The following is a 27758-nucleotide window of genomic DNA, read 5'->3' as shown; positions in this document are numbered from 1 at the left end:
TAACCCAGTATCTTCATCATTACTATTTCTAGAGCCACTATTAATAACTAATTACTTGAGATTCATTAAATTAATTAAATTTTAATTCCTCAGCTGCTGTATGGAATTTGAATACATGCCTTTTCAGTGGTCTAACTACATTGGCACCGGGCCACGAATCATATCACCTAGAGTAAGAATGCAAAACTTGACCAATGTAAAATAGACCCATTACAACATAATAATGGCTGGCAATTGCTTAAATTGCAGCTCCCAGGAAATCACATTTGTCACTACAAGGCACAAAGCAATATCAAGCTTTCAGCCAGTCAGCCAGTTGATGAAATAAGATGACTTTTATACAGTATTTTTGTCAGGTTATTACTTAGCCAAAGAGCTAATCAGTCTTTTGACCATTGGTGTTGGTGCTACATGGATTGCAGCATCCAGAGAAATGTGACTGAAATAAGCCAGGCTTTTCATTTGGATTTGAGTGGTGTTCTGGCTAGATGCAGTCACAGCAGGTCTGCTCAGTCATCTTAATCTTCATTTTGTCATTGAAGTTCTATACTCAGAGCATAGAGCAAAGGTTGTGCCAGGGAGGGTGGGTGGAAGGGAGATAGTGGGGGGAGGGGGGGGAGGGGTGTGAAAGGCACATGGCTATGTAGAGCAAAGAAGGCAAAACGGAAGAGGTTGTCCTGTTGGGGAAGGAACTGACCATTTGGCACTGCCTCAAATGACCAAGCAAGTTAATAAAGGGATGAGCTATTTGTCCCAGCCCTGGAAGACTATAGAAAAGTTGGGTGAGATAAGCTTGTTTTGAATTTTCTCCTCCCTCGCCCCAAACATTGATTGTGGGAACATTTGTTCTTTGCTAATTGGATGAACTGGAAAATATGAGCTTTGTTTAATGGCTTAATTGTTTGAGAACTCCATTAACTTGGTATTGATTTTTTTCAGCCCCCAATAAAATTACAATTTTTAGTAACTTGATTGCATGATGAAATAACCTTTCAATTCTGAAGGATGGAAAAACTGACAGGGTACCAGGAATGTGTAATGTGGCATTTATGATAAGGATGCCTTTCCTCAGTACATATTTTGTGTTTATCAATGAAGGGATCCTGTGACAGGATACGATCACAGACTTGTGAATTCTTCCATTTCATTTGACAAATCAAATGCAGAGTATGTTTGTCATCTTCTGCTGTAGCCCACCCACTTCAAGGTTTGATTGTTGTGCATTTGGAGATGTTTCTCTGCACACCACTGTTGTAACATGTGGTTACTTAGGCTATGGTTGTCTTCTTGTCAGCTTGAATCATTCTCCTCTGACCTCTCTCATAAAGAAGACGTTTTCAGCCATAGAACTGCTGCTTACTGGATTTTTTTTTAGAATTTTCTCACCATTCTCTGTAAACTCTAGAGACTGTTGTGCATGAAAATTCCAGGAGATCAGCAGTTTCTCAGGTACTCAAACCACCCTGTCTGGTACCAACAAACATTCCACAGTCAAAATCACTTAGATCACATTTTTTCCCCATTCTGTTGTTTGGTCTGAATATCAAATAAATCTCTTAACAGGGTCTGCATGCTTCTTTTGCCTTGAGTTGCTGCCTCATGTTTTGACTGATAAGCTATTTGCATTAATAAGCAAATGTACAGGTGTACCTAATAAAGTGGCCTCTGATTCACTCAATGATGCAGTGCAGTAGTAGATTATTTCATAGCAAAACACATCACCCATTTCATTATTCACTCTACATGTATCTAATGAATAACAAATCCTAAGGACAATTTCTCTTTTGTAGGCACCCATTCTAGCATCGCATCAAGTATCCAGGAAAGAGTTTCCATGACACTAAAATCAACTAAAATCGTTGTTAGTGATGAAGCTTTGAATAATGTGTGTCAATTAAAAAAACAACTTTTGTGGCACAAAATATAGCTATTTATCCCATCAAGTCTGTGTAGGCTGAAATGGATCCCACTCTCCATAGCCCTAAAGGTTATGGTTCTTGTTGATCTGCTGACTCAGGTATTTGTAAAAATAATGGGAGTTCCTGCCTCCACTATTCATTCAGGCAGTGAATTCTAGAACCTTGACACTTGTTGAGTGAAATAATGTTCCCATCTTTCCTTAAATCATACCACCAACCACCCCAACATCTATTTTCCTAGTCATATGGCTCTCTGCTAAGGGTATAACATCTGTTCTGCTGCTACTTTCCAAAACACTTGTGATAAGCTACTAACTATTCTCTTTGCTCTAAAGTCAACAATCCCATCCGGAGTCAATTATAATAACTATTCTTATAAATAACTATTATTTTCCAGTCCTGGAAAAAATCTTATAAACTTCCTCTGCAACTTTTTCAGGAGTTTTCATATTCTTTCTATAGTGTTATGAACAGAGCTTCTGTATAAAGAATACTCTAGCTGTGCCAAGTGCCATCTTGATTTAACATTTACAAATTAATGTAACTTTGGTAGCAAACATGATGTAAAAATCAACAAAACTCTTTCATCTTTTGATTCTTAATATACTGTGAGACATGGGGAGCATTTATCAAGATAATCTGCTAAAGAGTTTGTGGATCATCTAAAAATATCATTGTGGATGAGGAGAAAGGCCAAAGCTATCATACAATAACAGGGTTAAGTAAAATGTCATGAAACTCAGCAATCATATTGACAGCTGGGAGAACTCCACGCTTAACCATTTCATCTGCAGAAGGCTAGGTTCAATTACCTTGAAGAGCCAGCAGAAAGCCATAGGTGAACCAGAAAACAAAGTCTGTTACAACTTGCATCTGGCCAATGGAGCTGTAGTTACTCCAAGACGATATGCAGCTCATCTACCAGATCCTCTCCAAAGCCAAGCACCATTGATGAACAGATTTGGTCATGTCCTTTTTCATTTATAGAATTAATACACTGAGACTTAAAGTGACAGTAGAAGCATTGATGCTACAAGTTGGCCGAGTGACAGGAAGCAGTGGTGAAACTGAATAGTGGGAATTATGCAGTGGGATTTGAAACCACAGCCTGATGGCTTAGATGTGACTACTTTCATTGTGCCATGGGTACCAAGGTTAGGTGATGGTGCTGAGTCATGTATGAATGAAAGGATTTTTGAAAAAAGGCGGAAGAGAAGTTGTACTGACCAAAAATACTTACTGCGATATGTACAGTACACTCTTTCAGAGGCTTCACTTCACAGACTTTAGCCTTGATTATTGCCCAGTTAAAAGCTGAAACTGTACTGAGCATTAGCTTGGGATCTATAGAAAAGTTGGAATGATAAATAACACTGGTAAAATCTGGTTGATGCAGCACTTTATATATTTGCTGAGGGAAAATCAAATGGATATGATTAAAGCTATTCATCTTGACGTTCTTTGACTTTTAACTTTGCACTTTTATCCAAGTAAGCTCTTAAAGCACTAAGGCACACTTCTAGAAGAAAGATTGGATGACTTGGAAAAGGAATCTATTGGATGAAGTATAGTCCATTTTACTGTAAGAGGTTTCTTCTTCAATTTACCCATTTCCCAAGTAGAAACTTGAATTCAACTGGAAAAAGGCACAAGATATACTGTATTTCTAAAATTCATGCATACCCTTGATTTTGTCCATGAATTCGACCACAATTCCATTGAGAAAAAAATAATATATCTGCAACTGGAATTCTCATTCATTTGCTAAATGTCTTTGAAAGTGCTGCTGCTTTACCCAGACTTAATCAGTTTGCTAGTTTGTTGTTGAATTTGGGAGGAAGCGAGTTCACTGAAATTGCTGCTTGATGTATATTTCACAATCATGCCTGTACTAACTTAAGAATAATTACATGCCTCGACATCTTTGACCTTTCAAATGCATTTGAATTGAAATCTAGATGACATATTAGAGGAAAGTAAGTAAAGGAGATCTGAAACAGGCTCACAAACTATTGAGCCCTTGCATGCAATTTGAAGATCTACTCAAGAGAAATCAGGACCCTTGTTTTTAGTGATGATTCCTGTCTTCCCTTATTTTTTTTATTCTTAACAATATGGCTATACATTTGTGGAATATGATGTCTTCCACCAGAAGCCAAATTTGGCAAAATAAACTACCTTAAAATGACTTCATTTTGATGGAGATATGTGTAATACATATTTGATTCTTTTTTGAAAATTATTGATATCTGTGTTGTTGGAGTGAAATTGTTATCCTTATGGCACAAAAATATGTAGCATCATGGGGTGTCTTGACAAAAGAAAAATGCAGTACTTCTCCACAACACATTAATCATCTCCAGAATAGATCTGCAAGCAGATTAAACTGATATTGAACATCAAATTGACAGATGTTTTTGATATCTGATATTATATGGAGTATGATATCATGACTTGGAAAAATAATTTTCTTGTTTAAATATACTCCACTTTATTGTGAGGAGTTGCATGATACTTCAGTTTATTCATTACTGCTGTAAGTGTTTAGTGAGCTGTTTCCTTACAGCACAGAAATACAATGCTAAGTGCTAGATTTAGCAATAATTCATTTTACTTTTGTAGCTGATTAAATGTAAGGGCAGTCCCTCTCAGTGAAGTGTTCTCCTGCTTTGGTCTGAATAAGAAAAGTGAGGATGTGTTACAATAATACATTTACATGTTAAAATTTTCAGCAAGTAGGAACCCCTAGTCAATGATAGATCTTGGGGCTGTAGTTAGGAGACATGTGTCAGATAAAAGCAGCAGGAAACAAGTACATCTCTTGAGTATAATGAAAGTCAGAATATACTGAAAGAAATCAGGTGGGCATAAAGGGGACATGAGAGATCCTTGGCAAATAAGGAAAAGTGGAATCCTAAGAGGTTCTATATGCTTATTAAGACCAAAGGGTTAACTGGGGAGAAAATAGAGCCCCTCAAGGATCTATACAGTTATCTCTATTTGGATATGGGTGGGGTTTTAAATAAATACTTCTGTATTTATTGTGAAGAGTTTCAGTGGTTAGAAGTTCAGGGAAGGAAAGTGGGATGTCCTTAAATATATCACGACAAAGTATTTAAGGTGAATAACTCCCCAGGCCTAACCCAGTGTATCCTAGGATATTGTAGGAAGCAAGAGAAGGAGTTGCTAGTGCCCTGGCAGAAACTATTGTGGCTTCCTTAGTCATGGTTGAGGTACCAGAAGACTGGAGGTTGGTAATGTTGTGCCTTTAATTAAAAAGAACTGCAAGGACAAGCCAGGATCTGCAGGCTGGTGAGCCTAACATCATTGATGGGACACTTACTGGAAAGATGTTCAAAGACGGGAATTACTTACTTACAAGAAAGACAGGAACTGATTAGAGATAGTCAGCCTGGCTTTCTGAATCAGGTCTCACAAATTTAACGTAGTTTTTAAAGAGGTGACTAAGAGAATTGTCAAGGGCCAGGCAGTAGGAGATGTTCACCTGAACATTAAAAAGGTCCTCTATGGTGGACTGGTCCAGAAGATGAAATCACTTGAGAGCCAAAGTGGACTGGACAACTGAATAAAAGAATTGTCTTGGTGGAAGGAAACAGAAGATGGTAATTGAGGGTTGTTTTTTAGATAGGAGGCCTGTGACCAGAGGAGAGCTGCAGGGGTTGAAGTCACTGCTGTTGTCGTCATATGGACAATTTATTGAAAATGTAAACACAAGATATTCTACAGATGGTGGAAATCCAGAGCAATGCACACAAAATGCTGGGGGAACTCAGAAGGAATTTGATAGGAGAGAAGTGAGGACAATGGGAGATAGGGAAGAAGGAGAGGACCAAGGGGTTGTGATAGGGAGGTGAAGAGAAGAGGTAAGAGGCCAGAGTGTGGAATGGAAGAGGAGGAAAATGGGGGGAGAGCAATTTTTACTGGAAGGAGAAATCAATGTTTATGCCATCAGGTTGGAGGCTACCCAGACAGAATGTGAGGTGTTGCTCTTCCATCCTACAAGTAGCCTCATCATGGCAAAGGAGAAGGTGCTTTGAGGAAGGAGGATATCTCTGATATCCTGGAAAGGAAAGCCTCATTCTGGGAACAGATGCGGCAGAGATGAAGGAACTAAGAAAAGGGAATGGCATTTTTATAGGAGGCAGGGTCAGAAGAAGTATAGTCAAGTTAGCCATCGGAATTGGTAGGTTTATAAAAGATGGTAGTAGGAGGTTTGTCTCCAAAGATAGAGACAGAGAGATCGAGAAAGGGGAACAAGGTGTCATAAATGGACATGAAAATGTAGGTGACCTGATTAAGTTTGCAGATGATACAAAATTAGGGACGTTGTGGACAATGAAGAAGGTTGTGTAAGACGTTAACAGGACATTGATCAACTGGGAATTTTTTTCCCATGGTAAGGGAATCTAAAACGAGAAGGTTTAAGGTGAATATAAACACAAGAAATTCTGCAGATGCTGGAAATCCAGAGTAATACAAAATGCTGGAAGAATGTCACAGCTATATAAGACCTTAGTTAGACCCCACTTGGGGTACTGTGTTCAATTCTGGTCACCTTACCACAGAAAGGATGTGGATACTATAGAGAGAGTGCAGAGGAGATGTACAGAGATGTTTCCTGGATTGGAGAGTGTGCCTTATAAGAATAGGTTGAGTGAACTTGGCCTTTTCTCCTTGGAGTGATGGAGGATGAGAGGTGACCTGGTAGAGGTGTATAAGATGATGAGAGGCATTGATCCCGTGGTTAGCCAGAGGCTTTATCCCAGGGGTGAAATGGCTAACATGAGGGGGTATAGTTTCAAGGTCCTTGGAAGTAGGTGCAAGGGGGATGTCAGAGGTAAGTTTTTCACACAGAGAGTGGTGGGTGTCTGGAATGCACTGCCAGCGATGGTGGTAGAGGCAGATACAATAGGGCTTTTTTAAGTGACTCTTAGATAGGTACATGGAGCTTAGAAAAATAGGGGGTTTGGGGTAGGGAATTCTAGGCAGTTTCTAGAGTAGGAGCATGGTTGACGCAGCATTGTGGGCTGAAGGGCCTGTAATGTGCTGTAGATTTCTATGATTCTATGTTTTTATGTTTAATTCAACAGGTCAGCCAGCATCACTGGAGAGGAATAAAGAGTCAATGCTTTGGGCCAGTACTCTTCATCAGGTTTAAGATGAGAGGGGAAAAATTTAAAGGGGATCTGAGTGATAGTTTTTATACTGATGGCAATGATATATGGAACAAGCTGCCAGAGGAAGAGGGTACAGTTGGATCATTTAAAAAATATTTATTCAAGTTCATGGATGGGAGAAGGTTAAAGGTGATATGGTCCAATTGTGGGCAAATGGGAAGGCAATTTGGTGGGCATGGGTGAGTTGGGCCAAAGGGTCTGTTTCTGTGCTGTATAACTCTGCAGTCTGGCTTGATAAAGTAGGCAGAGTTGATCAGTGAAATTTGAGGGCATTGTATAAACTCTTTGGGTATCTGGCAGTAAGCATCAGAAATTTCCAACTGTAATCATGGAGAAGTTGAATATTCAAGGACTATAGACCCAAGAGTAACAATATAGTTCTAAATTTCTGAGATGAAGTCTTTAAGGATGGATAGATGGATATGCAGTCAGTAATGCTTGTGAGGTTGGGATATTTGTCCCTGTCGTTATGGCTGCAGATCCTGATCTTCTTGGAAGAGTGGAGTGTCTGTAAGAAAGGTTTGTCAGTCAGGTGCATGTAAACCATTCTACTGCTGCCTAATGCACATTCATCTTATATACAACCTATATGTAACTCAAACTGTCAGACAGTTTCAGCTATGTTAAAATTATGTGGTTACAATTCACATACAAAATTGGAATCAAAGTGGCATATTTGATCTAAAATATGGTGATGTGTCTAATTTTATCGCCTACATTAGCATCCATTTTTCTGAGATAAATGGTACTTTAGTAAGATAATTTTGGTGTAAAGGGCTGTTGAAACCAAAATTTAAGTTAAATTTGTCTCTCTGGTGCAATATTCCATGTTTCTTCAAATGTTGTCCAATATTGAGGAACACAGCTTCTTAAGATGAGGGAGTATGGTAACCAGGAGGAGGCTTCCATGCTTGTATTTGTCCTGCCATTTGAGACTTCATAAGTTTTGGAAACAGTGATTGAGGATGCACTATCTTTGGTGGATCTGCACTATCAGTAGGACACAGCACAACAGGATTGTGATGGATCAATAAGACAAGTAATTGGTATGAGTTTGTCAGTGTACTGGCTTTGGCCCACTCATCCTTAGCTTCTCCATTAATGCTTTTGCTTGACTGTAAACTGAGTTGGAATTAGGGTCCTTTTTGGGTCATGAAAGAGTCAGTTTTATTCTATCATCCTTCATAATACCAAGAATATTTCCTGTTCCCATGGGATAACAAATCGGGCCTTGGCTTCAGTAGGCTGATGAATGTTGAATGAATCCACTGTTAAGTTGTGGGGAAATTCTGAATCTGTGTTGGATAATTAATTTTGGATTTTGTACTCTAACAAGATACTTCAAGAATTCCTTCTCATTTCCCACTGACAGGGTAGAGATCTCCTGGATGGAAACGTTAAAGGCATGGTTCTCTCAGGTAAGCAATGTTTGATCACCATTCCCTTAATGTGCCATTTTCCACCCACATCACAACCAATAACCCCCACACAGCCACCTATAGCTAGAAGTACTGGGCTGGCACAATACTCCTCCAGTCCTGTGACATAAGGATTGCTCAGTGATTTAGTCAGAAGAGGAGGTGTGCTTATTAATTCTTACAGAATAAGGAAAATAACTGAGCTGTTTATGGAGATCTTAAAGGTATATTCTCTCACCGGTAAATTTTAAACTCAAGAAATTTTACAGATGCTGGAAATTCAGAGCAACACACACACAATGCTGGAGGAATTCAGCAGGTCAGGCATCATCTGTAGCAATGAATAAGCAGTCGAAGTTACAGGCCAAAACCCTTCATCAGTCCTGATGAAGGGTCTCAGCCCAAAACATAGACTGATTATTTATTTCCATCGATGCTGCCTGACATTGTGTGTGTGTGTGTGTGTGTGTGTGTGTGTGTGTGTGTGTGTGTGTGTGTGTGTGTGTGTGTGTGTGTGTGTGTGTGTGTGTGTGTGTGTGTGTGTGTGTGCGCGTGTGTGTGTGTGCGTTGCACTGATAAGTTTTGTCAGCTCTAATTCCCACAACAGTTTCTGAATACCATTTTGGATGGATGATTAAAGTTAAAACAAAAAAAACAGTGACTCACGCTGTGTGCATTTGTAACTGGAAAGGTGAAATTAAGGACACTGTATATACCTTTTTTCAGTGCAACACAAATCCTGTAGCACCTTGCTTATTTATGTTCAGGAATCTGCAGCATTTATACAATGCCTTTTAGGTAACAAAACATCACAAGCCAATTAACAGAATCACTAGCAAGACAAACTTTGGCAACAACCCAGAAAAGGAGATAATACAAGTCAGAAGCTAGGTTTTAATGAGGGAAAAAAAAGACCTAAAAGGCAAAGAGATCTGAAAATAAAATTGCATGGAAAGGTAGTTAACATCAGGGATCATCAAGATGTTTTTGGGGTGGAGAAAGATTATAGAAGCAGAAGGGCTAACTACAGGGAAGTTTTGAAACTGAGTAAACATTAAAATATTGAGGCAGGAGAACAGCAAGAAGCAATTCAGGGCACATTTTGTAGTTTTAAATTATTTCAAGATTTGGAGAGTAGAATGTGAGGGGTTGTCTGTAATATATTGCAACAAAGGTTCAAAAGAGGATATCAACAATCTACAGGTTGAAGCAGAGTAGATCCAGACAATGTCACGGAAATGGAAATAGGTGATCTTGGCGATAATGAGAATGTGGTCTGATGGCAAATTTATAAATATGTTCTAAAAAGTGAAACTGGATGCTCTAGATCCACCAATGAGATCACTCTTACAAGTTCTCTAAATACCATTCAGTTTTACTGTTACTGCTGCGTTAAAATGGATAAACTAGATGGACTACCCAGTTTTGAAACCATGACATCGTGTGCTCTATCAGCCGGGACAGAAATGTACATCATCGCAATCCGTACCCTCATTGCCAGCATTTATTTCACTCTACCCTTACTTTTAAGCCATTGGATCAACCCAGATTCAATGGCTAGCACACAACTGCATGCCAAGAGTATCAGGTATATCTACAAATGAATTGCTATCCTGCTTAAGTGACACAACAGGACTTTGTGTGTGTGTGCGTGCGCTAAACTGGAAGAGTGTCATGCAGTGGACAGAGCTAAGAGAGCTCATAACCAAGAGGACAAATCAAAGATCTACAGTCTTGCTTATCACATGCATTCATTAAAGTTGGTGAGCAATTAAACAACTAGTGGGAGGTGTATGTGCCAAGAACATCTTCTTTTCATTGAGGTGGTGCCCAGCACATTGCCCTATTGATAATTCAATTTGACTTCATCCTAAGAGCCTCCAAAACAGTTAAACAAGTCTTCAGTCAATTCCAGGTGATAGTTGAAAAAAAAGGTGACTGCACTAGATAGAATAAAGGCTATGGGGCCAAATAATAACATCAAGTCTTAGCATCATGTCTTAGAATATATGAGGTCCAGAACTGGCTTTACCTCTTTAAACTCTTCCAATACAGTTACATGATGATGCCTCATAGCTTTGATCCATATATGGACAATAAAACTGAATTCCAGTCCCGAGGTCGAGATTGGCTACTCTTGGGCTCAAAGGCTGCATTTGAGTGAGTGTGCCAGCATGGAACACCAGTAAAACTAAAGTCAATGGGTATGAAGGAGAGAGCACTCATGATGATTGGAATCACACAGGGTTTCTGGAGGTCAATTATCCCTGCCCCTAGACATTGGTATGAATTTGTTAGGTTACTGGCTTCAGCTAATGTTCCATTAATATATAACCATATAACAATTACAGCACGGAAACAGGCCATCTCTAGTCCATGCCGACGCTTACACTCACCTAGTCCCACTGGCCCGCACTCAGCCCATAACCCTCCATTCCTTTCCTGTCCATATACCTATCCAATTTTACTTTAAATGACAATACTGAACCTGCCTCTACCACTTCTACTGGAAGCTCATTCCACACAGCTACCACTCTCTGAGTAAAGAAATTCCCCCTCGTGTTACCCTTAAACTTTTGCCCCCTAACTCTCAACTCATGTCCTCTTGTTTGAATCTCCCCTACTCTCAATGGAAAAAGCCTATCCATGTCAACTCGATATCCCCCTCATAATTTTAAATATCTCTATCAAGTCCCCCCTTCAACCTTCTACGCTCCAAAGAATAAAGACCTAACTTCAGCCTTTTCCTGTAACTTAGGTGCTGAAACCCAGGTAACGTTCTAGTAAATCTTCTCTGTACTCTCTCTATTTTGTTGATACCTTTCCTATAATTCGGTGACCAGAATAATGACCTTCCTTCATTCATAAGGAGTATAATTGTTCACTGATTATTGAAGACTAGTCAGTTTCATTCATGACTCTTCACAAATGAAGCTGTGTTAGGTGCAGGAAGATCTGGATCTGAGCAGATAAGCAGGAAATAACATTCATGCCACAAAAGTGCTAAACAATGAATATCTCCAACAAGGCAGAGTCTAGCAAATTAAATGACATATATTTGCTGCCACACCCCCACCTTTAGTAATCACCATGGATCAGAAACTCAGCTGGCCTAGTCTCTAAACGTAAAGCTCAGAGGCTAGGGAACCTGCAACGTGACTCACCATCTAATCCCTCATTTTCACATTTACAAGGTAGAAGTCAGAAGTGTGATTTTCAATGGTTGAATGCGCATCAACAACACTATGAAGCTTGACAAGGTCCAGTTTATAAAGCCTAATTGGCTAGTGAAGAGTATCAGATCAATTTTGAGAATGTGGCAAGTGCGCATGCTGATTGATCACACTGTGAATCAATTATCCCTCCGAACATGCAGAAGGCGCTTGCTTTTTTCACAAGCTTTGGAGTGCGCACCATTTTCATTTTGGTGGGCCAGCACTGTAAGTTGCCCAGCATGTACCATGGCTAACAAGACTCAGTAGAAATGTTTAATCCTTACTACTCCATTGTTGTTCTTGCTTACATAACAGTTGGTGCTCCATCCACCACCTTAAGCAATCATTCTTTCTGATAGCAAACCATGGCTGCAATCTTCAAAATATACCTTTGCCATAATGATATTTCTTTCCAAACCCACAACTTCTACGACAAACATAGAAACATAGGTGCAGGAGTAGACCATTCGGCCCTTCGAGTCTGCACCGCCATTCAGTATGATCATGGCTGATCATCCAACTCAGAACCCTGTACCTGCTTTCTCTTAATACCCCCGATCCCTTTAGCCCCAAGGGCCATATCTAACTTCCTCTTAAATATAGCCAATGAACTGGCCTCAACTGTTTCCTGTGGCAGACAATTCCACAGATTCACCACTTTCTGTGTGAAGAAGTTTTTCCTCATCTCGGTCCTAAAAGGCTTCCCCTTTATCCTTAAACTGTGACCCTTCATTCTGGACTTCCCCAACATCAGAAACAATCTTCCTGCATCTAGCCTGTCCAATCCCTTTAGAATTTTATACTTTTCAATAAGATCCCCCTCAGTCTTCTAAATTCTAGTGAGTATAAGCCTAGTCGATCCAGTCTTTCTTCATATGAAAGTCCTGCCATCTCAGGAATCAATCTGGTGAACATTCTTTGTACTCCCTCTATGGCAAGAATGTCTTTCCTCAGATTAGGGGACCAAAACTGCACACAATACTCTAGGTGCGGTCTCACCAAGGCCTTGTACAACTGCAGTAGAACCTCCCTGCTCCTGTACTCAAATCCTTTTGCTATGAATGCCAACATACCATTTGTCTTTTTCACCGCCTGCTGTACCTGCATGCCCACTTTCAATGACTGGTGTATAATGACAGGCCTCGTTGCACCTCCCCTTTTCCTAATCGGCCACCATTCAGATAATAATCTGTTTTCCTGTTCTTGCAACCAAAGTGGATAACCTCACATTTATCCACATTAAATTGCATCTGCCATGAATTTGCCCACTCACCTAACCTATCCAAGTCACCCTGCATCCTCTTAGCATCCTCCTCACAGCTAACACCGCCACCCAGCTTCGTGTCATCCACAAACTTGGAGATGCTGCATTTAATTCCCTCGTCTAAATCATTAATATATATTGTAAACAACTGGGGTCCCAGCACTGAGCCTTGCGGTACCCCACTAGTCACTGCCTGCCATTCTGAAAAGGTCCCGTTTACTCCCACTCTTTGCTTCCTGTCTGCCAACCAATTCTCTATCCACATCAATACCATACCCCCAATACTGTGTGCTTTAAGTTTGCACACTAATCTCCTGTGTGGGACCTTGTCAAAAGCCTTTTGAAAATCTAAATATACCACATCCACTGGCTCTCCCCTATCCACTCTACTAGTTACATCTTCAAAAAATTCTATAAGATTCGTCAGACATGATTTTCCTTTCACAAATCCATGCTGACTTTGTCCGATTATTTCATCTCTTTCCAAATGTGCTTGTATCACATCTTTGATAACCGACTCTAGCATTTTCCCCACCACCGATGTCAGACTCACCGGTCTATAATTCCCCGGTTTTTCTCTCCCTCCTTTTTTAAAAAGTGGGGTTACATTAGCCACCCTCCAATCCTCAGGAACTAATCCAGAATCTAAGGAGTTTTGAAAAATTATCAGTAATGCATCCACTATTTCTTGGGCCACTTCCTTAAGCACTTTGGGATGCAGACCATCTGGCCCTGGGGATTTATCTGCCTTTAATCCCTTCAATTTACCTAACATCACTTCCCTACTAACATGTATTTCCCTCAGTTCCTCCATCTCATCGGTCCCTTACTATTTCTGGAAGATTATTTATGTCCTCCTTAGCGAAGACAGAACCAAAGTAGTTATTCAATTGGTCTGCCATGTCTTTGTTCCCTATGATCAATTCACCTGTTTCTGACTGTAAGGGACCTACATTTGTCTTGACCAATCTTTTTCTTTTCACATATCTATAAAAGCTTTTACAGTCAGTTTTTATGTTCCCTGCCAGCTTTCTTTCATAATCTTTTTTCCCTTTCCTAATTAAGCCCTTTGTCCTCCTCTGCTGGTCTCCAAATTTCTCCCAGTCCACAGGTGTGCCGCTTTTTTTTGCTAATTTATATGTTTCTTCTTTGGACTTGATACTATCCCTAATTACCCTTGTCAGCCACGTGTGCACTACCTTCCCTGGTTTATTCTTTTGCCAAACTGGGATGAACAATTGTTGTAGTTCATCCATGCGATCTTTAAATGCTTGCCATTGCATATCCACCGTCAACCCTTTAAGTATCATTTGCCAGTCTATCTTAGCTAATTCACGTCTCATACCTTCAAAGTTACCCTTCTTTAAGTTCAGAACCTTTGTTTCTGAATTAACTATGTCACTCTCCATCTTAATGAAGAATTCCACCATATTATGGTCACTCTTACCCAAGGGGCCTCGCACGACAAGATTGCTAACTAACCCTTCCTCATTGCTCAATACCCAATCTAGAATGGCCTGCTCTCTAGTTGGTTCCTTGACATGTTGGTTCAGAAAACCATCCCGCATACATTCCAAGAAATCCTCTTCCTCAGCACCCATACCAATTTGGTTCACCCAATCTATATGTAGATTGAAGTCACCCATTATAACTACTGTTCCTTCATTGCACGCATTTCTAATTTCCTGTTTAATGCCATTCCTAACCTCACTACTACTGTTAGGTGGCCTGTACACAACTCCCACCAGCGTTTTCTGCCCCTTAGTGTTATGCAGCTCTACCCATATCGATTCCACATCCTCCAGGCTAATGTCCTTCCTTTCTATTGCGTTAATCTCCTCTCTAACCAGCAATGCTACCCCACCTCCTTTTCTTTCCTGTCTATCCCTCCTGAATATTGAATATCCCTGGATGTTGAGCTCCCATCCTTGGTCACCCTGCAGCCATGTCTCTGTGATCCCAACTATATCATATTCATTAATAACTATCTGCACATTCGATTCATCTACCTTGTTACGAATGCTCCTCGCATTGACACACAAAGCCTCCAACACTCTTAGCCCTTATACAATTATGTTGAAAAGTGGCCCTTTTTGCTTTTTGCCATGGATTAGCCTGCCTGCCACTTTTACTTTTCACCTTACTACTTTTTGCTTCTACCCTCATTTTACACCCCTCTGTCTCTCCGCACTTGTTCCCATCCCCCTGCCACATTAGTTTAAACCCTCCTGAACAGCAGTAGCAAATGCTCCCCCTAGGACATTGGTTCCAGTCCAGCCCAGGTGCAGACCGTCCTGTTTATACCGGTCCCTCCTCCCCCAGAACTGGTTCCAATGCCCCATAAATTTGAATCCCCCCCCCGCACCATTTTTCAAGCCACGTGTTCATCTGAAATATCCTCCTATTTCTACTCTGACTAGCACGTGGCACTGGTAGTAATCCAGAGATTATTACCTTTGTGGTCCTACTTTTTAGTTTATCTCCTAACTCCCTAAATTCACCTTGTAGGACCTCATCCCATTTTTTACCTATATCGTTGGTACCTATGTGCACCACGACCACTGGCTGTTCACCCTCCCATTCCAGAATGTCCTGCAGCCGCTCAGAGACATCCTTGACCCTTGCACCAGGGAGGCAACATACCATCCTGGAGTCTCGTTTGCGGCTGCAGAAACGCCTATCTATTCCCCTTACAATCGAATCCCCTATCACTATAGCTCTCCCACTCCTTTTCCTTCCCTCCTGTGCCGCAGAGCCATCCATGGTGCAATGAACTCGGCTGCTGCTGCCTTCCCCTGATGAGACATCTCCCCCAACAGTATCCAAAACAGTATATCTGTTGACGAGGGAGATGACCTCAGAGGACTCCTGCACTACCTGTCTACTGCTACGCTGTCTAGTGGCCACCCCTTCCCTTTCTGCCTGCATAGCCTTTACCTGTGGTGTGGCCAACTCACTGAACGTGCTATTCACGACTTTCTCAGCATCGCGGTTGCTCCAGTATGAATCCAATCGCAGCTCCAGACGCTCAATGCGGTCTGCCAGAAGCTGCAGCTGGACACACTTCCTGCACACATAGTCGTCAGGGACACTGGAAGTATCCCTGATTTCCCACATGCTGCAGGATGAACAAACCACGGGGCTGATCTCAGCTGCCATGACCTACCCAATACTTGCCTCAACTTTTGAAACTTTCTCCTTTGAAAGGAACTTACCCGGCCTTACCTCACTTGGAGTGAAGCTTTTCCTCAGCCTCTGCTCGCCGAAGGGTAAGTGCTTCAAATGCCACTATGACTCACTTGTTCCCCTCCAAGTTGGATTCCATCCTGAGTTGGAAATATCTTACCCTTCCTTCATTGTCACTGGGGCTAACCTACGAACTATCTGCCCAAAAGGATGGTGAGTGTTCTTTCACTAAGTAATTCACAAGATAACCCATCACTATTTTTTCAAAGTAAATAGAGAGTACAGTAAATTTTGGCCTTGCCAGTGATACCCAGATCCCAAAAACGGAGTAATTTTTTAAAAAAGTGCACCATTAATCAAAGGCTCTACTCACAATTGACAACGAGATAGGTTTCCTGCCTTTGGTAACTCCCTGTAACATACATGCAATTTAAATGAGTATTCATACTCACCGAGTGGATAGTATCCATGGAGGTTTGGCTGTGTGTTTCTTCATTTTAGAAATGGTTACAAAATCACCACATGATGTCCCACCGAGTGTGTCTGGCCAGTTACTATGATTTGAATCAATTGAAACATAAAAAAATTTCTAACGTATTGCACCTACATTAAACTTCCACAAAGTGCTCTTTCGTGCACTAGCAACCTTAGTGACCAAAAGTGCTGCGTTAAAGTGAAGTGTAACGATGATCGCACTTCTGCTAATGACACTGGAAGCAAGCTTTGTTTAAATATGAATACTAACTATATTAAAATAGTTTTTCGTGTTGTCTTTAATCTTAGCAAATTGAAAGAAACACAGGGAAGAATTCATGTTATAAAACATTTGAATTACCTTTGTATAAAATTTCTTTGGTTATAACTTTTAAAAATAATTAACATGTTTATTACAACAGATATATAAAGACTTGAATGTCTGTTCCAAAATACCCACAAATTAGTTAAAATCTCAGGCAAACTTTATATCTAGTTCATTATGTACTTCTAGTGGTTCTTTTCCTCTCCAACATCACCAAACAATTTGCTTTCTAGGCATCTTCAGTTTCTATGCAAGCTGCCTATAGGCACCAAAAAAATCTAAGAAGAAACTCATTCTATCAACATAACTTCATCACCCTATCCCAACAATCACATTTGTAGCCGTTATTGCTTCCAGATTACATACCACAGCTCTTTGAAATTATGTTTCTATAAGAAACTTTATTTTGTTGAAATGTAAATCTACTTGCATACGCCCGTCTTTCCTCATCTACTTACATTGTCATATGTGAATTTTACTGTTTAAAGTTTTCTATATTTTCATTATTAGTGAGCTTGACTCAAGACAAGAAACTCACAAAATTATCTCTTATTTTGATGTTATTTCAATAAATATTCCTGTGATGCACTTGATCGTGCTCTACACAGCCTACCCTTTTATATTCTACAACCATCTGAATTGTGCTGTTTGCAATGTAACTCCAACAGGGAGCTGCTACTGGTAGCATTTCCAAATAGTAAGACTGACACAGATTGTAACCCACTTAAACATATGGAGCTATGTTTATTTTTCAGAGTGATATTCTCAAAAGTAGAATTCATTTTTAAAACATAATGAGTGATTGCCGTTCTTAAAGAATGGATGTGTTGGTGATGGAGGTTACATGTTGAGTGAAAGCTAGTTTGGGTTTGTTTCTCAGAACTACTAATGGCATGATTCAGGGACTGAATCTGGGACCTTTCTGGTTGCCTTCCTATCACAATCCCAAGATTGATGAAGATGAGGTAATAAACACTGGTCTTACAGTGAAGCTCACACATCACAAATGAAATATAAAATAATACTTGTAATGCAGTCACTCATAACACAGCAAAATGGGCAAGATTTTCCTTTTACTGTTTGCTGAGGCATGTAACAAATAATGTGTTATTTATATTGGAATAAACATTAATCAGTGAAATTTTGTTCTATCACTTTTTAATAGCAATGATATTTTCATTTTTGATTCTTCCCAAATATCCCAATGTATCTAGAATACATCAAATAAGTCTGACTCCTTAATTCAGCTAGCAAATAGGGATAAGCAATAAATGCTGGCATTGCTAGTGATAATCACAACCTAAAAGAATAAATACAATTATAGAATCTACATCAGTACAGTAACTGTGTCTAGTGTCTGAGACAACATAGAAACCCACCCCAAACATTACTGCTATCCCTAGAATGAGTTATGACATTTTTTCATTGTAAAACTTAGAAACAAATGGATACTACCAAATGCAGCATGCAGGAAAAATTGTGATAAATTTGATGAAATGCAGCAATATGATTTTGAATTATATTGCAATAGTTTTCCATAGGAAATGAAGCCTGCTGCATCTGACTGACTTCCTAGTTTTTTTTCTCATATTCTTAAATATTTACTTCTTTTATGTGTTTTCTAATTTGGTTTCAAATGCTATTAATTAACTATATGAATGACCACTTGGATGCTCTTTCTAAAAATGCTCACCTGAAATAAAGATTTCAGCTTCCTTTTCTTATTTCCAATATTAATCCTAGTTTATGCCTCATTCTTCAAAACTCCATTTTACACATATACAGTGGATTCTAGTTAATTGGAACACACGGGGATCAGTGCCTTTTGGCCCAATTAAGTGGCTGCCTCAATTAGTTGAGGTTTCATGGAAATAGTTTAAAAGGTGTAAAAAAGGGACAAGCTACTGTTTGACTGAATAACAAGGTATGTATTTAAGTGAAATGCATAACTAATTAGAACGCTACCAATACTATTACAATACTATAAAACTGTGTAATACACACAAAATGCTGGAGGAACTTGGTAGGCCAGGCAGAAAAAGAGTAAACAGTTGACATTTTGGGTTGAGGGTCAAGGTTCTCAGCCCGAAACGTCGACTGTTTACGCTTTTCTATAGATGCTGCCTGACCTGCTAAGTTCCTCCAGCATTTTGTGTACAGGCATATTACTTTAATTTCCAGCATCTGCAGCTTTTCTCTTGCTAGTGACTATAAAACTGTGTATTAGTTCCTAGTAGATATCACGAAGGACTTCCTCCAGTTATCTTGAATGACCTTAAATGAACAAAGTCAGCGCAGTCACCTATTTCATAACGGACTGACTTCATTCAATGCTTTTGATTATTGCAACCTCCAAATCTTCATTTTAAGTGTAACATTCAGATGATTGTCCATATCTCCAAGTACCTAACTTGTTGACGTAGTGAAATAGTTTTATTTTCACTCTTGGCTGTTTCTGGCATCTCCAAGCCTGAAACCATAGTGAAACAGTTGTGAATCATCTTACTGCTTATTTCCCGCCAGCTATCAGTGACAAAGGTTGCTGCTTTTGAAGACAAACACATGCAACTGACGCAGTTTAAAATCTATTCACTAAACATGGTGTAGTGCCCAATGGCATGCAAATGCAGACTGACACTAGTTAGAAACTGTTCAGCAGCATCCTCCTGTCCCAAATAAATGAAGGGAAGTCTAGCTTTTTTCTCAATTAGTTTTTGTTCTTTAAGAGTTGTCCCAAATAAGTAACTGCCCCAATTACCCATTGGCCCAATTAACTGGAATTCACTGTAGTAAGTTATGCATTAGTTACCTATGATGCAACATATCATCAAATCATTGCATTTATATTGCTCCTTTAACTTAATAAACTTCCCATTCATTTGTCACATTATAACAGGTTTTCTAATTTCATCACATTGATTTCAAAATCCTTGGCCTTTCCCAGTACCTCCAATCTTTTCCTTTCTACCTTTTACAGCCCTTTCCATTGATTGATTACAGGTATTATCACTGACAAATTGTAATTCATACCAGCCTTTACTAAATGATGAGCTTTTGCAACTGATGCACCATCAATAACTCTCGGAGACGTGAGTTAAGGTAGGCTTTTATTGGCTGGAAGAAAGCACTGTCAGCAGCAGGCGACCACCACACAACATCCTGGAGACTGAGGAAGGAGCAGTGCCTCCAATCGCCTTTATACCGGGCTCTGTGGGAGGAGCCACAGGAGCAGTCAGCAGGTGGGGGGCGGGGGGGCGTATCCAGACAGGTATATGTAGTTCACCACAGCAACATTAGGCTGCTGCATAAGTTGCAGTTTTGTCAATGATGGGTGTTGAAGTTTATGAAGTGTCTGATTGTGCACCCCGTTTCAAAGGAGCTACTGATCTTTGCTTCTGCATTCTGTTAAAATTAAAAGAAGAAAATGAAAATTCATTTGTCTGTCTGTAAAATTGTTAAAGTAATGGAGTTCAAAGTAAATTTATTATCAAGGCACCTATATGTAATCATATACTACCTTGAGCTTTATTTTCTTTTGGGCATTATTTTCAAGCAGGAAAAAGATAACAAATGATGTGCAAAAGATAACAAATCATGGTAATAATAAAAATAAGTAATTCTGAGAGCCTGAGTTGGCGAGTCCTTGAATGTAATAGACAAAATCTGGCAAAAACTAGTGCCAGATGTGAGCAAGGAACCATAGGAAAGAATTGAGTACTTCAGAAAGTAACAAAGTCTAAAACTTGAATTGTGGGAGAGTTTAAAAACCTCTACTTCAGTTTTTCTGACACAATTCTGATTTGTTCTCATGACTGCAGAACCTGCAGGTTGTTTGAAGTGTAGCCTTAAATAAGCACTTTTGATAATTAATTTGGTCATTGAATTATGACTGTTGCAGTGGGTAATTAAAGAAGTAAGAGCAATATATTAAAAACTAAATATTCAGACCTAGAAATAGTGCATTTGGTCTAACAGGACCATGATAGTAATTATGCACCACACACCCGCCTTCGCCCTTTTGCAACAAGTCTCAACAGAAGGTGCCTGTCTATCCTATTTGTAGATTATTATTTCTTCAGCTCAAATGGATTCAGCAGAATTGTGCAGACTTTAAATGATTTTTAAAGATGCTGGCTGCCAGAGATCAATAAAGGTATCAACAAACTTGCAAACTGTTGAAGATTTAGTGCTGCTTGATAATAGTTTCTGGAGTGTACACACACACACACACACACACACACACACACACACACACACACACACACACACACACACACACACACACACACACACACACACACACACACACACTCCCCCCCCCCCCCCCCCCCCCATATTTCTTTGCTCCATTCAGCATCTCTCAAATCACAAGATACCCCAGCAGGGAACTCTATCATAATGAGATTTGCTAATGAGGCTCCATCATTGCCAAGCAGCTTGCATATCGCTCTTCAGGAATTGAGGGAGAAATCAGTAGATCATCGCTTGCCTGTAAATGAGTTAACTGAGCCAAAAGCTGCCATGGTTTTGTTGATGTTATTAGCCTCTCTAAACTATTGGCTGGGAACAAATTCTCTTTTAATGAGATGAGAAATGGTTCAATCACGGTGGCAGTATTACCCACCTACCTAGCCCAGTAAAGAAAAAAACAAACTTTCAGCAACATTGAAGATGGTTAGCAAAGGATACAGTAGTTGGAGAGAGGCAAAGATTCAGTACATGGAAAGATTGCTGTTAGCTCACCAGACATGCATTTATCTTCTGATAATATGAAATAAAATCATGTTCTGCAGAAATGTTAAAATATTAGCTTTAAAATTAATTCATTCTGAAAAAAAATGAGTACAAAACCAATACTTCACATTTTGCCCTTGCCTCTTCACACTAGTATGGTTTTACTTTTAGTTTGAGCCTGTTTCGAATGCATACTACCTAGTTTTTGAGTGAAGTCGCCATTCAGGATGAAAATGCCTATACCAACACACACACACACACACACACACACACACACACACACACACACACACACACACACACACACACACACACACACACACACACACACACACACACACACACACACACACACACACACACACACACACAATGCTGGAGGAGCTCAGCAGGCCAGGCAGCATCTATGGAAAACAGTATAGTCGACATTTTGGACCAAGACCGTTCATCAAGACTAGAAAAAAAAGTTAGAAGGTGGGGGGAGGGGATGGGAAAGAAGGTGAAATAAGGAGCTGGGAAGTTGATTGGGTGAAAGCGATAGAGGGCTGGAGAAAGGAGAACCTGACAGCAGTGGACAGAAGGCCATGGAAGAAAGAAAAGGGGGAGGAGCACCAGAGGGAGGTGATGGGCAGGTAAGGAGATGAGGTGAGAGAGGGAAAAGGGAATGGTGAATGGTGAGCATTACTGGAAGTTCAAGAAATCAAAGTCCATGCCATCAGGTTGAAAGCTATTCAGACGGAATGTTGCTCCTGAGTATGGTCTGATCACAACAGTAGAGGAGGCCATGGACTGTCAGTGCTTATAGATTCAATATCCCTTCAGCAATCTGATGCCAGTAGGGAAGAGGCTGTTACTGAATCGTTGAGTGTGTGCCTTCAGGCTCCTGTTGCTCTTCCCTGATAGTAGCAGTGAGAAGAGAGCATGTCCTGGCTGATGAGGGTCCTTAATGATCGATGCCAGCTTTTTGAGGCATCACTCCTTGAAGATCTCCTGGGTGCTGGGAGGCTCATGCCCATGATGAAGCTAAGTTTCTAACTTTCTGCAGTTTATTTGATCGAGTGCAGTACCATCCTTTCCATACCGGACGGTGATACAACCAGTTAGAGTGCTCTCTATGGTAGATCTGTAGAAATTTGTGAGTGACTTTGGTGACATACCAAATCTTCTCAAACTCAACAGGTTTCAGTAGGTACATTTAATGTCAGAAAAATGTATACAATATACAAACCCCATTTCCAGAAAAGGGGATATTTTCCAAAATGCAATAAAAACAAAAATCTGTGATATGTTAATTCATGTGAACCTTTATTTAACTGACAAAAGTACAAAGAAAAGATTTTCAATAGTTTTATTGACCAACTTAATTGTATTTTGTAAATATACACAAATTTATAATTTGATGGCTGCAACACACTCAACAAAAGTTGGGACAGAGGCATGTTTACCATTGTGTTACATCACCTTTCCTTTTAATAACACTTTTTAATCGTTTTGGAACTGAGGAAACCAATTGTAGTAGATTTGCAATTGGAAATTTTGTCCATTCTTGCTTGATATAAGACTTCAGCTGCTCAACAGTCTGTGGTCTCCGTTGTCTGATTCTCCTCTTCATGATGCGCCATACATTTTCAATAGGAGATAGATCTGGACTGGCAGCAGGCCAGTCAAGCACACGCACTCTGTGTCTACAAAGCCACGCTGTTGTAGCCCATGCAGAATGTGGTCCGGCATTGTCCTGCTGAAATAAGAATGGACGTCCCAGGAAGAGACGTTGCCTTGATGGCAACATATGTCTCTCTAAAATCCTAATATACACCTCAGAGTCAATGGTACCTTCACATACATGCAACTCACCCATGCCGTGGGCACTGATGACCCCCATAACATCACAGATACTGGCTTTTGCACCTTTCATTGATAACAAAGTCGTTTTCATCTTTGGCACGGAGAACTCGATGCCCGTTTTTTCCGAAAACTAGCTGAAATGTGGACTCATCTGACCACAGCACACGGTTCCACAGTCTTTCGGTCCATCTGAGATGAGCTTGGGCCCAGAGAACTCGCCGGCGTTTCTGCATAGAGTTGATGTATGGCTTCCTCCTTGCGTAATACAGTTTCAAGTTGCATTTCTGGATGTAGCGATGGACTGTGTTAAGTGACAATGGTTTTCCGAAGTACTCCCGAGCCCAGGTGGCTATAATTGTCACAGTAGCATGACAGTTTCTTAGGCAGTGCCGCCTGAGGGCTCGAAGATCACGCGCATCCAACAGTGGTTTCCGACCTTGCCCTTCACGCACTGAGATGTCTCTGAATTCTCTGAATCTTTTCACAATATTATGTACTGTAGATGTTGAAAGACCTAAATTCTCTGCAATCTTGCGTTGGGAAATGTTCATTTTGAACTGACTAACAATTCTCTCATGAATTTTGGCACAAAGGGATGAGCCACGACCCATCTTTGCTTGCAAAGACTGAGCCTTTGATGAATGCTACTTTTATACCCAGTTATGATACCTCCTCACCTGCTACCAATTAGCCTGCTTAATGTGGAGTCTTCCAAACCGATGTTACTTGAATATTCTGTGCACTCTTCAATCTTATTGTAACTCTGTCCCAACTTTTGTTGAGTGTGTTGCAGCCATCAAATTATAAATTTGTGTATATTTACAAAATACAATTAAGTTGGTCAGTAAAACTATTGAAAATCTCTTCTTTGTACTTTTGTCAGTTAAATAAAGGTTCACGTGAATTAACATATCACAGATTTTTGTTTTTATTGCATTTTGGAAAATATCCCAACTTTTCTGGAAATGGGGTTTGTACATCCCGAAATTCTATTTCTTCACAAACATCCATGAAAACAGAGGTGTGCCCCAAAGAATGAATGACAGTTAAATGTTAGAACCCCAAAGGCCCCCCAGCTCCCCCCTCCCATGCACAAGCAGCAGCAAAGTGACAATCCCCCCACCCCCCCAGCAAAAAAGCACCAGTACCCTCCACCAAGCACTCAAGTGTGCAGCAAAGCATCAATAAAGACACAGACTTGCTGTACCGCAAAGACTACTTATTCACCCGGTAATTTGACATATCACAGGCTTTCTCTCTCCTTAATAAGGGAGAAAGATTGCTAATGAAATATAGCTGCTGTTGTGCCTTCTTTGTAACTGTATCAATATGTTGGCTCTAGGATAGATTCTCAGAGATGATGATACTCAGGAGCCTGAAATTGCTCACCTTTTCCACTTCTCATCTCTTGAAGAGTACTGGTGTGTGTCCCTTGTTATACCCTTTTTGAAGACCACAATCAATTCCGTGGTCTTACTGATGTTGAGTGCAATGTTGTTGCAGCGAAATCACTCAACCAACTGATCTATCTCACTCCTGTACGCTTTCCTGTTACCATCTGAAATTCTGCCAATAGTTGTGTCATCAGCAAGTTTATAGATGGGATTTGAGCTGTGCCGAGCCACACAGTCATGGGTGTAAAGAGAGTAGAGCAGTGGGCTAAGCACACATCCTTGAGAAGTGCCGGTGTTGATTATCAGCAAAGTAGAGATGTTATTTCTGATCTGTACTGACTGTGAACTTCTAGTCAATATTCCCTGTAAGGTGTGTGGATGTGCGCAAGCACACATCTTTTGCTACAAGCACACAAAGGAATTTAAACTGCACACAAAAAAGTTGTCACCCTCTACCTCATTGGCATGTTAAGTATATTTCATGATGGTAAGCTATCACATTTCTTTTTCCGGTTTCTGATGCGGACGGTGTCGGCAACATGGAGTTTGCGATTGTTTGCCTGAAGATTTTAGAACGGGCTCATTTATACTGTTCTTTATTGAAGAAATACGCACATGTTGTTGTCACTGGGCAAAAAATTGCACAGCACAGGAGTTTTGCACACACTGGTCGTTACAAATTAGAGGGATCATTGCTTCCAGTGAGGATGTCAAGGATCCAGATGCAAAGGAAGGTACAGAGGCCCAGGTTTTATGGTGTTTTTTTTATCAGAACTGTTGGAATGATTGTGCTGTAGTCAATAAACAGCAGCCTGACTCAAGTTTTATTATTATCCAGATGATCCAAGACCACATGAAGAGCCAATGAGATCGCATCTGTTGTGGCAATATGCAAATTGCAGTGGCTCCAGGTCCTTGCTTATGCAGAAGTTGATTCTATCCATGACCAACCTATCAAAAGCACTTAATCACCATAGATGTGCGTGCTACTGGACGATAGTTGTTAAGGCAGTTCACCCTGCTCTTTTTGGGCTCTGGTATGATTGTTGCTCTTTTGAAGCAGGTGAGAATTTCCAACCTCCAAGACAGGGATTACAGGGTCTCCAGATGCTGCAGGGAACCTCTAGCTATAGTTTTATTCTCCCTTTCAAAGCAAGCATGAAAAGTATTGAGCTCATCTGGGAGTGAAGCATCACTGCCATTCATGATGTTAGGTTTAACTTTGTTGGAATTAATGGCCTACAAGCCCTGTCTGAGATGAGGGGCATCCGATTCCACCTATAGTCTTAGTCAGAATTTTTCTTTTGCTCTTCAGATGACCCTCTGCAACTTGTACCTGGCCTTCTTGTATAGTCTTGGATTATCAGACTTAAATGGTAGAAATCTAGCCCTCAGCAGACAATGAATCTCCTGGTTCATCACGGCTTTTGATTCGGTTATGTTCTTATAGGCACGTACTCATCCACACAGGGTTTAATAAAGTCAGTGACAACACTGGCATATCCATTCAGACTCTTAAGATAAATCCCTGAATACTGTCCAGTGCATCGACTCAAAGCTGTCATGTAAGCATTCCTCTGCCTCCCTTGTCCATACTGTCTTGGTCCTGACTACTATTGCTGCAGTCTTCAGTCTCTGCCTATTCTCGGGGAGTAGAAGTGCAGCCAGGTGATCAGATTTTTCCAGATGTGGGCATAGGATGGCATGGTAAGTGCTCTTGATGGTGGTATAACAGTAGTCCAGTGTGTTGGCTCCTGTGTTTCCACACGTGATATGTTGGTCATGGTTATTTAGAGACCTTTTTAAGCTGGCCCAGCTAAAATCCTTCAAAACGATGGGGCATGCATCAGGGTGCACTGTTTCAGGCCTGTTGATTATGTCGCTCAGTTTGTCCTTTTTGACACGGGCCTGAGGTGGAATGTACACTGCTATCAAGATGTTGGCTGAAAACTAACACTGCAGATAAAATGGACGACACTTGATTGTGAGGTGTTCCACGTTGAGTGTGCAGGACCGGAACAAAATTGCCACATTTGTGCGCCATGAGGAGATAATCATAAAGCATACAGCAACTCCTCTGCCTTTGAAAAACTCAACAGTCCTATCTTGGCAAGGAATCATGAAGCCAGTGAGCTGTATCACTGCTGCTGGAATGGTGGAGATATCCAAATCTCCAAGAAACAAAAAAACACAACAGTTCCTGAGGTCCCTCTGGAGTATGCCTAATTTTATAGTCCAAAGATATACTGATTAGTATGTTAATTGGTCAGTGTAACTTGTCCCCGATTAGGTTTGGGTTAAATTGGTGGGTTTTTGGGTGGGCCAAAAGGGCTTGTTACACGCTGTATCTCTAAAATAGAAAATTTTAAAAATTGCAGTCATTAAAGAGAGAAGAAAGTCAATGGCCCCATGACGCTTTCTATCAGTCAGGTTGCAGTTAAAGGAATGAATTGATTAAAGGGCCAGTGAACCAATTTAGAAAATTACTAATAACACTAAACATATGGAATGGAACAGAATGCTATAGATAGTAAGATTCCCTTCACCATCTTAATGTTCTTTAACATTTTAACATTAGTTAAAATCTTTTCTCAAAATCATTCCACCCTAAGTATTTCAGTAAATTGTTCAGATGTGATGAGGAAAGGTGCAGAAAAATTTTGTTTGTTGCAGTGGATTTTATGTAATCTTCAGTTTTCATCAAATCTGTGCACATAAAAATAGGCATACGACAGACTATTTTGTTCAATGTGTGCAGAGGTGAAAAGGGCCTTAGCATTCCCCTT

General features: G+C 40.3%; 1 protein-coding gene across 5 annotated transcripts in view; it reads left to right on the top strand.

Moving 5' to 3' along the window:
* The window catches only part of LOC140734441 (phosphatidylethanolamine-binding protein 4), a 417588-nt gene that overhangs the window by 261538 nt on the left and 128292 nt on the right, over positions 1 to 27758 (top strand). For all 5 annotated transcript variants that reach the window (XM_073058416.1, XM_073058380.1, XM_073058398.1 and 2 more), the window contains one exon: positions 8490 to 8535. In XM_073058416.1, coding sequence (XP_072914517.1) covers positions 8490 to 8535 — 46 coding nt within the window. The remainder of the gene's footprint in view (positions 1 to 8489; positions 8536 to 27758) is intronic.

Source organism: Hemitrygon akajei, chromosome 1, assembly GCF_048418815.1.
Source record: "Hemitrygon akajei chromosome 1, sHemAka1.3, whole genome shotgun sequence".
Classification (NCBI taxonomy): Eukaryota; Metazoa; Chordata; class Chondrichthyes; order Myliobatiformes; family Dasyatidae; genus Hemitrygon; species Hemitrygon akajei.
The sequence above is the reverse complement of the archived record's forward strand: the minus strand, read 5'-3'. Positions and strand labels throughout refer to the sequence as shown.